This window comes from Oncorhynchus clarkii, chromosome 19 (genome assembly GCF_045791955.1).
Source record: "Oncorhynchus clarkii lewisi isolate Uvic-CL-2024 chromosome 19, UVic_Ocla_1.0, whole genome shotgun sequence".
In the NCBI taxonomy this organism is placed as follows: domain Eukaryota; kingdom Metazoa; phylum Chordata; class Actinopteri; order Salmoniformes; family Salmonidae; genus Oncorhynchus; species Oncorhynchus clarkii.
This window is the reverse complement of record NC_092165.1, coordinates 2219734-2232233: the sequence shown is the minus strand read 5'-3', so window position 1 is coordinate 2232233 and position 12500 is coordinate 2219734. Positions and strand designations below refer to the sequence as shown.

Here is a 12500-nt window from a genome sequence, read left to right as displayed (position 1 = left end):
TAGAGAGAGATGGGTGGATATAGAGAGAGGGATGGGTGGATATAGAGAGAGATGGGTGGATATAGAGAGAGATGGGTGGATATAGAGAGGGATAGGTGGATATAGAGAGAGATGGGTGGATATAGAGAGAGTGATGGGTGGATATAGAGAGAGATTTGAGGATAGAGAGGGATGGGTGGATATAGAGAGAGATTTGTGGATATAGAGAGAGATGGGTGGATATAGAGAGAGGGATGGGTGGATATAGAGAGAGATGGGTGGATATAGAGAGAGATGGGTGGATATAGAGAGAGGGATGGGTGGATATAGAGAGAGGAATGGGTGGATATAGAGAGAGATGGGTGGATATAGAGAGAGGGATAGGTGGATATAGATAGAGGGATGGGTGGATATAGAGGGATGGGTGGATATAGAGAGGGATGGGTGGATATAGAGAGAGATGGGTGGATATAGAGGGATGGGTGGATATAGAGAGGGATGGGTGGATATAGAGAGGGATGGGTGGATATAGAGAGAGATGGGTGGATATAGAGGGATGGGTGGATATAGAGAGGGATGGGTGGATATAGAGAGGGATGGGTGGATATAGAGAGGGATGGGTGGATATAGAGAGAGATGGGTGGATATAGAGAGAGATGGGTGGATATAGAGAGAGATGGGTGGATATAGAGAGGGATGGGTGGATATAGAGAGAGGGATGGGTGGATATAGAGAGGGATGGGTGGATATAGAGAGAGATGGGTGGATATAGAGAGGGATGGGTGGATATAGAGAGAGATGGGTGGATATAGAGAGAGAGATGGGTGGATATAGAGAGAGGGATGGGTGGATATAGAGAGGGATGGGTGGATATAGAGAGGGATGGGTGGATATAGAGAGAGATTGAGAAGGGCAGTATTTTCGCTATATTCATTTAGCGGCAGCTTCATCAGATCATCAGATTCTCATCAGATCGTCATAGAAACCTCCAGTGTAACTAGTCAGCTAGTAATCCTGGAAGTGGAGCCAACCTTAGCGATGAATGAAAACCAGTAATAAACCTAAGGGAACAATGGTGAGTTCTAGAACCATCACCAGTAATACACCTAAGAGCACAATGGTGAGTTCTAGAACCATCACCAGTAATACACCTAAGGGAACAATGGTGAGTTCTAGAACCATCACCAGTAATACACCTAAAAGCACAATGGTGAGTTCTAGAACCAGCACCAGTAATACACCTAAGGGAACAATGGTGAGTTCTAGAACGCCAGCAGCATACCACCCTGCATCCCACAGCTGGCTTGATCCTGAAGCTAAGCAGGGTTGGTCCTGGTCAGTTCCTGGATGGGAGACCAGATGCTGCTGGAAGTGGTGTTGGAGGGCCAGTAGGAAGCACTCTTTCCTCTGTTCTAAAAAAATATCCCAATGCCCCAGGGCAGTGATTGGGGACGTTGCCCTGTGTGGTGTGCCGTCTTTCAGATGGGACGTCCTGACTCTCTGAGGTCATTAAAGATCCCAGGGTAACTTATCGTAAGAGTAGGGGGTGTTAACCCCGGTGTCCTGGCTAAATTCCCAATCTGGCCCTCAAACCATCACGGTCACCTAATAATCCCCAGTTTACAATTGGCTCATTCATTCCCCTGTAACTCTTCCCCAGGTCGTTGCTGCAAATGATAATGTGTTCTCAGTCAACTTACCTGGTAAAATAACAGATAAATAAATACAATTAAAATTAAACCTTAGTGGTAAATGTAGTAATCGTTAGCTAAACATCTTTGATTGATTCATATAGAATTGGCTGGTGACGCCATTGATATCAAGAGATGAAATTAAAACGGTTCTCGACTTTCAGATTGTAAAGGAAGAAAGCGTAATTTAACGTTCATGCATTGTGGAGTATCCAGCCCCCGGACACACCAGGAAGACCCCCACCCCTGCTGAGAAACACTGAAAAGGGAAAGGAGAGATTGGCAGATTGAGGGAAGAAGAGAGAGAGATAGAAAGATAGTGGGGTGGAAAGAGAGAGAGAGCGATAGAAAGATAGTGGGGTGGAAAGAGAGAGAGAGATCTGTAGAAATAGGAATAGAGGGAGAGTTGTGAGGGAAGGATAGAGAGATGGTAGGATAGAGAGAGGGAAGGATAGAGAGATGGTAGGATAGAGAGAGGGAAGGATGGAGAGATGGAAGGATAGAGAGATGGTAGGATAGAGAGAGGGAAGGATAGAGAGAGGGAAGGATAGAGAGATGTGAGGAGAGAGGGAAGGATAGAGAGATGGAAGGATAGAGAGATGGTAGGATAGAGAGAGGGAAGGATAGAGAGAGGGAAGGATAGAGAGATGTGAGGAGAGAGGGTAGGATAGAGAGAGGGAAGGATAGAGAGAGGGAAGGATAGTGAGATGTGAGGAGAGAGGGAAGGATAGAGAGATGGTAGGTGTTGGTCTGTTGGTATCAGTGGTTCACCTGCAACGCTCGGATTTCCTCTTGAGCTGCAGTAAGGTGGTAGGACAGAACCTTAGGAGAGGACACACACACACGTCAACACATAGACTTAAAAAAACACACACACGTTAAGACAGCACACACACAAACACAAATATGTAAACACATGAAGGAATTGTAGAAAAACTGAGTTTAAATGTATTTTTTTTAAGTGTCAACGGAATTTCATAATTCCTATATGTGTTCATTAATTAAAATCACTCAGTCTATTTTATACGAATTTCTAAGATTCTTATTTGCATAAAATAGACATAATCAAAAATAGATAATAGTATTTATTCTCGGAGCGCGCTGCCATGTAACCACGAACAACAGTCTCACCATTATCTATCACTATTTAGCAGACAGTTCCAGATACGGAAACCCTGGAGAGGCTCTCGCTGTCTTATTTAATCGCCACAGAGTTATAGCTGAGTGGGTTCAAACATAGGTTAATGATCCTCTTTGCTTACTTCAAACCCACAGCACATACCTCTCCAACTAAGTTAGAAAGGTGTTTATTATGTTTTAATTACTCCTTGTTCATGCTACATAATCCCTTCCTTATGAACTAACATTATTAATCAGATATTGTAAAACAGAGTATAAGTTTAATTAGTTATATTTAAATGTAGATATTGTTTAGTCATTATTCATGCAATTCCTATCACTAAGGTGTATGTAAACTTCAGACTTCACCTCTATTTACAGTACCAGTCAAAAGTTTGGACACACCTACTCATTCCAGGGTTTTTATTTATTTTTACTATTTTCTACATTGTAGAATAATAGTGAAGACATCAACACTATGAAATAACACATATGGAATCATGTAGTAACCAAAAAAGTGTTAAACAAATAAAAACACATTTTAGATTCTTCAAAGTAGTGATGCCTTCACTATTATTCTGCAATGTAGAAAATAGTAAAAAATTAAGAAAACCCCTTGACAAGTACTATATATATATATATATATATATATATAATATATATTACATATATATATACACATATACACAGACTTCTGTCTCCTCCCCCACCTCTTGTGTAACGTCCTGGCTGGCTCGTTGGTACTCTATCCGTTGGACGGTCTGGACGGTCTGCAGGGCCAGGCCGCAGTACACCGCAAAGTCCTCTAGGAGGCACTCATCATAACGGTTAAACGCCCTGCCCGTCTCCGCCTCGCCAGGGCCCAGTTTGTTCTTCAGCTGGCAGACGGCTGAACAGACAACAACAACAACAGCAACAGACAACAACAACAACAACAGACAACAACAACAACAGAGGGATGGATGAAAAGTTGTTCATAACTTTATTTATTTATCTAATAACTTCAAACTTCATGACGATTCATGACTCAATCTTATCATGTATCGTCATGACGATGTCGTCTTGCCCAGGGCCTGTATTCAGACCTAAGATCAGTTTTGCTTTTTAGATCCCAATGAAGAAGACCACATAGACAGGTGGGGAGCTAATCCTAGATCAGCCCTGCTACTCTGAGATGCTATTGCAGATGTGTTTCTGTGGTGTGGAGATCAGTAGTGGTTAATTTATGGATAGGGGGCAGAATTCGGAAGTTTGGATGAACGAGGTGCCCAAAGTAAACTGCCTGTTACTCAGGCCCAGAAGCTAGTATATGCATATAATTGTATTATTGGATAGAAAACACTCTGAAGTTTCTAAAACTGTTAAAATAATGTCTGTGAGTATAACAGAACTGATGTGGCAGGTGAAAACCCGAGGACAATCCAACCAGGAAATGAAATTTCTTTGATGCGAGTCGTTTTCTATTCAAAGCCTATTGACTATATAAATGGTTAGGGCCCAGATTGCAGTTCCTATGGCTTCCACTAGATGTCAACAGTCTTTAGACATGGTTCCAGGCTTGTTTTCTGAAGAAAAAAAACAAGAATAAGAAGTTTTGGCAGGTGTCCGTTTTCACTGCCACTACTCCTTACTACTCCCCTCGTTCTTTTTCCTTTCTATTGAAAACGCTTTTGTCCAGTTGAAATATTATCGATTGTTTATATAATAATTGACACCCTGAGGATTAGTTATAAACATCGTTTGACATGTTTCGACTAACTTTACCGGTACTATTAGGATGAATTCGTCTGCATGTTTTGACCTCCTTGGAGCCAGTGTATTACTGAACAAAACGTGCCAACAAAACTGAGTTTTTGGGATATAAAGAGGGACTTTATCGAACAAAACAACCATTTATTGTGTTGCTGGAACCCTTTGGAATGCCAACAGATGAAGATCCTCAAAGGTAAGTGATTTATTCTATTGCTTTTTCTGACTTTCGTGGCTCTTCTGCTGGGTTGTAAAATGTTTGTATGCTTTTGTAAGCGGGGCGCTGTCCTCAGATAATAGCATGGTACGCTTTCGCCGTAAAGCCTTTTTGAAATCTGACACAGCGGCTGGATTAACAAGACGTTAATCTTTAAGCCGATGTATAACACTTTTATTTTTATGAATGTTTATTATGACTATTTCTGTCATTTGAATTTGGCGATATTTCTGCAATTTCACCGGATGTTGTCAAGGTGGGTCGCTAGCGGAACGCCTATCCCAAATTAAGACAGTCTTATCTGTTGTTTGTAGATCAGTAATGGTTAGGACTGTCTATTTAACAACCCTGCTAAGCACCCTGGCTGACGCACTCTAATGCTGCTAATACTCAGTCAGCTAATAGAGGACTTCCTAATAAATACAAGATGATCTACAGACAAGATTCTCTACAGACTTCCTAGTAAATACAAGATTCTCTACAGACTTCCTAGTAAATACAAGATGATCTACAGACAAGATTCTCTACAGACTTCCTAGTAAATACAAGATTCTCTACAGATAAGATTCTCTACAGACTTCCTAGTAAATACAAGATTCTCTGCAACCAAGATTCTCTCAACGAGGATTATCTACAGCCAAGATTCTCAACTGCCAAGATTCTCTGCAGACTTCCTAGTAAATACAATGCTTCCTAGTCATTCAATACTAGTCAGTGAATAGATCAGTAAATAAAGACTGAAGAGCCAGTAATACGCTGGTTTAAGACGCACTGATATCAATATCTCTGCCTTGACTATCAACAACGACTAACAGCGTGACTCTAACAACCACAGAAGAAGAAGACTCCCTACGACTAACAGCGTGCCTCTAACAACCACAGAAGAAGAAGGCTCCCTACGACTAACAGCGTGTCTCTAACAACCACAGAAGAAGAAGACTCCCTACGACTAACAGTATGTCTCTAACAACCACAGAAGAAGAAGACTCCCTACGACTAACAGTATGTCTCTAACAACCACAGAAGAAGAAGACTCCCTACGACTAACAGTATCTCTAACAACCACAGAAGAAGAAGACTCCCTACGACTAACAGCGTGCCTCTAACAACCACAGAAGAAGAAGACTCCCTACGACTAACAGCATGTCTCTAACAACCACAGAAGAAGAAGACTCCCTACGACTAACAGCGTGCCTCTAACAACCACAGAAGAAGAAGACTCCCTACGACTAACAGCATGTCTCTAACAACCACAGAAGAAGAAGACTCCCTACGACTAACAGTGTGTCTCTAACAACCACAGAAGAAGAAGACTCCCTACACCAACCAGAGACACCTGCCTCTTTACTGCTGTATGAGGTGTAGTTATAGAATTCATGTTGTTGTTGTCAATGAAATTCTACAGTCAGGTTAAAGTCATATAAACATAGTTAGATAAATAAAGTGAGTTTTATCCGGTCATTGGCCTGTAAAGACAGTGCTGCATATAAAGTAGAGAAGAAGAGGGACGCACCAATGATTTTTCCTGTCTTCCCGTTTCTGATCGGGCAGCAGACCAGACTACCCGTGTGGGGGTCCTGATCGGCGCCGGACACGTTCATTGTCTCCTTGGAGACCAGCACCTGCAGGGCGTGGGTCAGGTCTATGTCCGAGAGGGTGCAGTCTCTATGGAAACACAGAAATATAGTGATGCAACAGTCTCTATGGAAACACAGAAATATAGTGATGCTACAGTCTCTATGGAAACACAGAAATATAGTGATGCTACAGTCTCTATGGAAACACCGAAATATAGTGATGCTACAGTCTCTATGGAAACACAGAAATATAGTGATGCTACAGTCTCTATGGAAACACAGAAATATAGTGATGCTACAGTCTCTATGGAAACACAGAAATATAGTGATGCTACAGTCTCTATGGAAACACAGAAATATAGTGATGCTACAGTCTCTATGGAAACACAGAAATATAGTGATGCTACAGTCTCTATGGAAACACAGAAATATAGTGATGCTACAGTCTCTATGGAAACACAGAAATATAGTGATGCTACAGTCTCTATGGAAACACAGAAATATAGTGATGCTACAGTCTCTATGGAAACACCGAAATATAGTGATGCTACAGTCTCTATGGAAACACAGAAATATAGTGATGCTACAGTCTCTATGGAAACACAGAAATATAGTGATGCTACAGTCTCTATGGAAACACAGAAATATAGTGATGCTACAGTCTCTATGGAAACACAGAAATATAGTGATGCTACAGTCTCTATGGAAACACAGAAATATAGTGATGCAACAGTCTCTATGGAAACAGGGGAAATATAGTGATGCTACAGTCTCTATGGAAACACAGAAATATAATGATGCTACAGTCTCTATGGAAACACATAAATATAGTGATGCAACAGTCTCTATGGAAACACAGAAATATAGTGATGCTACAGTCTCTATGGAAACACAGAAATATAGTGATGCTACAGTCTCTATGGAAACACAGAAATATAGTGATGCTACAGTCTCTATGGAAACAGGAGAAATATAGTGATGCTACAGTCTCTATGGAAACAGGAGAAATATAGTGATGCTACAGTCTCTATGGAAACAGGAGAAATATAGTGATGCTACAGTCTCTATGGAAACAGAAATATAGTGATGCTACAGTCTCTATGGAAACAGAAATATAGTGATGCTACAGTCTCTATGGAAACACAGAAATATAATGATGCTACAGTCTCTATGGAAACACAGAAATATAGTGATGCAACAGTCTCTATGGAAACACAGAAATATAGTGATGCTACAGTCTCTATGGAAACAGGAGAAATATAGTGATGCTACAGTCTCTATGGAAACAGGAGAAATATAGTGATGCTACAGTCTCTATGGAAACAGAAATATAGTGATGCTACAGTCTCTATGGAAACAGAAATATAGTGATGCTACAGTCTCTATGGAAACACAGAAATATAGTGATGCTACAGTCTCTATGGAAACACAGAAATATAGTGATGCAACAGTCTCTATGGAAACACAGAAATATAGTGATGCTACAGTCTCTATGGAAACAGGAGAAATATAGTGATGCTACAGTCTCTATGGAAACAGAAATATAGTGATGCTACAGTCTCTATGGAAACACAGAAATATAGTGATGCTACAGTCTCTATGGAAACACAGAAATATAGTGATGCTACAGTCTCTATGGAAACACAGAAATATAGTGATGCTACAGTCTCTATGGAAACAGAAATATAGTGATGCTACAGTCTCTATGGAAACACAGAAATATAGTGATGCTACAGTCTCTATGGAAACACAGAAATATAGTGATGCTACAGTCTCTATGGAAACACAGAAATATAGTGATGCTACAGTCTCTATGGAAACACAGAAATATAGTGATGCAACAGTCTCTATGGAAACACAGAAATATAGTGATGCTACAGTCTCTATGGAAACACAGAAATATAATGATGCTACAGTCTCTATGGAAACAGGAGAAATATAATGATGCTACAGTCTCTATGGAAACACAGAAATATAGTGATGCTACAGTCTCTATGGAAACACAGAAATATAGTGATGCTACAGTCTCTATGGAAACACAGAAATATAGTGATGCTACAGTCTCTATGGAAACACAGAAATATAGTGATGCTACAGTCTCTATGGAAACACAGAAATATAATGATGCTACAGTCTCTATGGAAACACAGAAATATAGTGATGCTACAGTCTCTATGGAAACACAGAAATATAGTGATGTAACAGTCTCTATGGAAACACAGAAATATAGTGATGCTACAGTCTCTATGGAAACAGAAATATAGTGATGCTACAGTCTCTATGGAAACAGGAGAAATATAGTGATGCTACAGTCTCTATGGAAACACAGAAATATAGTGATGCTACAGTCTCTATGGAAACAGAAATATAGTGATGCTACGGTCTCTATGGAAACACAGAAATATAGTGATGCTACAGTCTCTATGGAAACAGAAATATAGTGATGCTACAGTCTCTATGGAAACACAGAAATATAGTGATGCTACAGTCTCTATGGAAACACAGAAATATAGGGATGCTACAGTCTCTATGGAAACAGAAATATAGTGATGCTACAGTCTCTATGGAAACACAGAAATATAGTGATGCTACAGTCTCTATGGAAACAGGAGAAATATAATGATGCTACAGTCTCTATGGAAACACAGAAATATAGTGATGCTACAGTCTCTATGGAAACACAGAAATATAGTGATGCTACAGTCTCTATGGAAACACAGAAATATAGTGATGCAACAGTCTCTATGGAAACACAGAAATATAGTGATGCTACAGTCTCTATGGAAACACAGAAATATAGTGATGCTACAGTCTCTATGGAAACACAGAAATATAGTGATGCTACAGTCTCTATGGAAACACAGAAATATAGTGATGATACAGTCTCTATGGAAACAGAAATATAGTGATGCTACAGTCTCTATGGAAACACAGAAATATAGTGATGATACAGTCTCTATGGAAACACAGAAATATAGTGATGCTACAGTCTCTATGGAAACACAGAAATATAGTGATGCTACAGTCTCTATGGAAACAGGAGAAATATAGTGATGCTACAGTCTCTATGGAAACACAGAAATATAGTGATGCTACAGTCTCTATGGAAACAGAAACATAGTGATGCAACAGTCTCTATGGAAACACAGAAATATACATTATTTACATTTACCATCAAACACAGAAAAAGTATCTACTGTTGATCAGTGCAAAGCCATCAGTCACAAATACGGTAGAGAAATTCAGGTCACTTTCCCCAAATTCCCATGTTATCCAGAAGACTCGGTTTGGAAGATTCCTGGAATCATGAAGGAATAAGGAGCAAATTCGGGAATCTTCCGACCAGGATTTTTTTTGGGGAAAACCTGGAAATCTGGGGATGTTACCGGTATTTTGCCACCTTTGTCCCAATTTAAATATATTGGTATTTGCATGCTTTAGTACACCAAGACAGTCCCAGGTCAACTAAATCAAAACAATAACAGCAGTTATCTCTTAAACACATGACCATGGTCTATAGAATGTATATATAGCCTGTAACAAAACACACGGCCGTTGATGTAATGACACAACAGTGATAGGAGAGGAAAACCCTTTCTAGAACCTTTGAAAGATCTGGAACTCTGACCCTTGTTCTTCTCCCTCCATATGGACCAGCCCAGAGAAGGAGTTCTAGAACACAACGGAACAGTAGAACACGTCAACAAGGTTCTACGTTTATACAGTTCAGAAACTTCCATATACCATTAGTAACAACACACAGGCGTGGGAATGGAGGAAAGTCACTCTGGGAACCCACTAAGGGAAAATCCTTGTATTAAAATGATAAAATGTTAAAATAATTACACTGGTTCCACCCCCAGGTTCCCCTCCATTTCCAGCAATGTTCTGAAAACACAACACTAGCCTGGTAAATCCAGAATTCAGAGTTCAATATTTTTTTTAACTACTTATCAGTCTGGCCTCCAGCCGATAAACGGGGGTTGGAATGAGACAGAAAATGTCTGGTCCAATCAGCGTTCGCCCAGAAACAATGGGAGTGTTTATGACCAAAACCAGACCAGTAAGCGATGTAAAGAAATAGTAAAAAGCAGAGATCATGCTGGACCCACCCAGCTAAAACAATACTGCAGTCAACTAAGAAGAAACAATACTGCAGTCAACTAAGAAGAAACAATACTGCAGTCAACTAAGAAGAAACAATACTGCAGTCAACTAAGGAGAAACAATACTGCAGTCAACTAAGAAGAAACAATACTGCAGTCAACTAAGGAGAAACAATACTGCAGTCAACTAAGAAGAAACAATACTGCAGTCAACTAAGAAGAAACAATACTGCAGTCAACTAAGAAGAAACAATACTGCAGTCAACTAAGAAGAAACAATACTGCAGTCAACTAATAAGAAACAATACTGCAGTCAACTAAGAAGAAACAAACGTTATGTTTTGTATTTTATAATCCAGGAAGTTGTGGCTGTGTTTTATAAACCAGGAAGTTATTTGTGTTTTATAAACCAGAAAGTTATGTCTCGTGTTTTATAAACCAGGAAGTTATGTCTCGTGTTTTATAAACCAGGAAGTTATGTCTCGTGTTTTATAAACCAGGAAGTTATGTCTCGTGTTTTATAAACCAGGAAGTTATGTCTCGTGTTTTATAAACCAGGAAGTTATGGCTCGTGTTTTATAAACCAGGAAGTTATGTCTTGTGTTTTATAAACCAGGAAGTTATGTCTTGTATTTTATAAACCAGGAAGTTATGTCTTGTATTTTATAAACCAGGAAGTTATATCTTGTATTTTATAAACCAGGAAGTTATGTCTTGTATTTTATAAACCAGGAAGTTATGTCTTGTATTTTATAAACCAGGAAGTTATGTCTTGTATTTTATAAACCAGGAAGTTATGTCTTGTATTTTATAAACCAGGAAGTTATTTGTGTTTTATAAACCAGGAAGTTATTTGTGTTTTATAAACCAGGAAGTTATTTGTGTTTTATAAACCAGGAAGTTATTTGTGTTTTATAAACCAGAGTAACTGAAAGCTTCAGAGAGATAAAACAAGGCAGGTCATTTGTGATGATATTTTTAAAAGAAGCACGACTTATTTAACACTGTTGCTTCTCACCGACACGTTTAGACTTTCATCCTCCTGGTATAGTTGGGAAAGTTTAGACTAAAAAAACAACAGCAGAAAAGCTTCTCACCGACACGTTTAGACTTTCATCCTCCTGGTATAGTTGGGAAAGTTTAGACTAAAAAACAACAGCACAAAACTGAGATCAAAATCAAACCTTATACTTCTATACATCATATGTCCCACAAGTTATTATATTGATATAAACCTATCTGATCCTTATTTCAGACCTACATGGTAGGGGTTAGGAGCTAGTCTTTAGGGGGTAGGAGCTAGTAGTCAGGGGTTAGAAGATAGTGGTTAGGGGTTAGGGGCTAGTGTTTAGGGATTAGGAGCTGGTGTTTAAGGGTTAGGAGCTGGTGTTTAAGGGTTAGGAGCTAGTGTTTAGGGGTTAGGAGCTAGTGGCTAGGGGTTAGGAGCTAGTGGTTAGGGGTTTAGGAGCTAGTGTTTAGGGGTTAGGAGAAAGTGGCTAAGGGTTAGGAGCTAGTGGTTAGGGGTTAGGAGCTAGTGTTTAGGGGCTAGGAGCTAGTGTTTAGGGGCTAGGAGCTAGTGTTTAGGAGCTAGTGATTAGGGGCTAGGAGCTAGTGGTTATGAACAAGGGGTTAGGGTTTAGGGGTTAGAAGCTAATGGTTAAGGGTTAGGAGTTGTGTTTAGGCATTAGGAGCTAGTGTTCAGGGGCTAGGGGAATAGGCTTAGGGTTAGGAGCTAGGGGTTAGGTGCTAGGGGCATAGGGCTAGGGGTTAGGAGCTAGGGGTTAGAGGCTAGGGGCTAGGTGTTAGGTGCTTGGGAAATAGGGGCTAGGGTCATAGGGCAAGGGGTTAGGAGCTAGGGGTTAGGAGTTTTGAGCTAGGGATTAGGAGCTAGGGGTTAGGAGCTAGGGATTAGGTGCTAGGGATTAGGAGCTAGGGGTTAGGAGCTAGGGGTTAAGAGCTAGGGGTTAGGAGCTAGGGGTTAGGTGCTAGAGGTTAGGTGATAGGGTTTAAGAGCTCGGGGTTAGGAGCTAGGGGTTAGGAGCTAGAGGTTAGGTGATAGGGT

At 40.1% G+C, this 12500-nt stretch overlaps 1 protein-coding gene across 1 annotated transcript in view; it reads right to left on the bottom strand.

Moving 5' to 3' along the window:
• The window catches only part of LOC139374087 (cGMP-specific 3',5'-cyclic phosphodiesterase-like), a 48838-nt gene that overhangs the window by 22121 nt on the left and 14217 nt on the right, over positions 1–12500 (bottom strand). The window contains exons 8-11 of the mRNA XM_071115080.1: positions 9937–10004; positions 6269–6420; positions 3500–3678; positions 2442–2492 (exon numbers count right to left, since the gene is read on the bottom strand). Coding sequence (XP_070971181.1) covers positions 2442–2492; positions 3500–3678; positions 6269–6420; positions 9937–10004 — 450 coding nt within the window. The remainder of the gene's footprint in view (positions 1–2441; positions 2493–3499; positions 3679–6268; positions 6421–9936; positions 10005–12500) is intronic.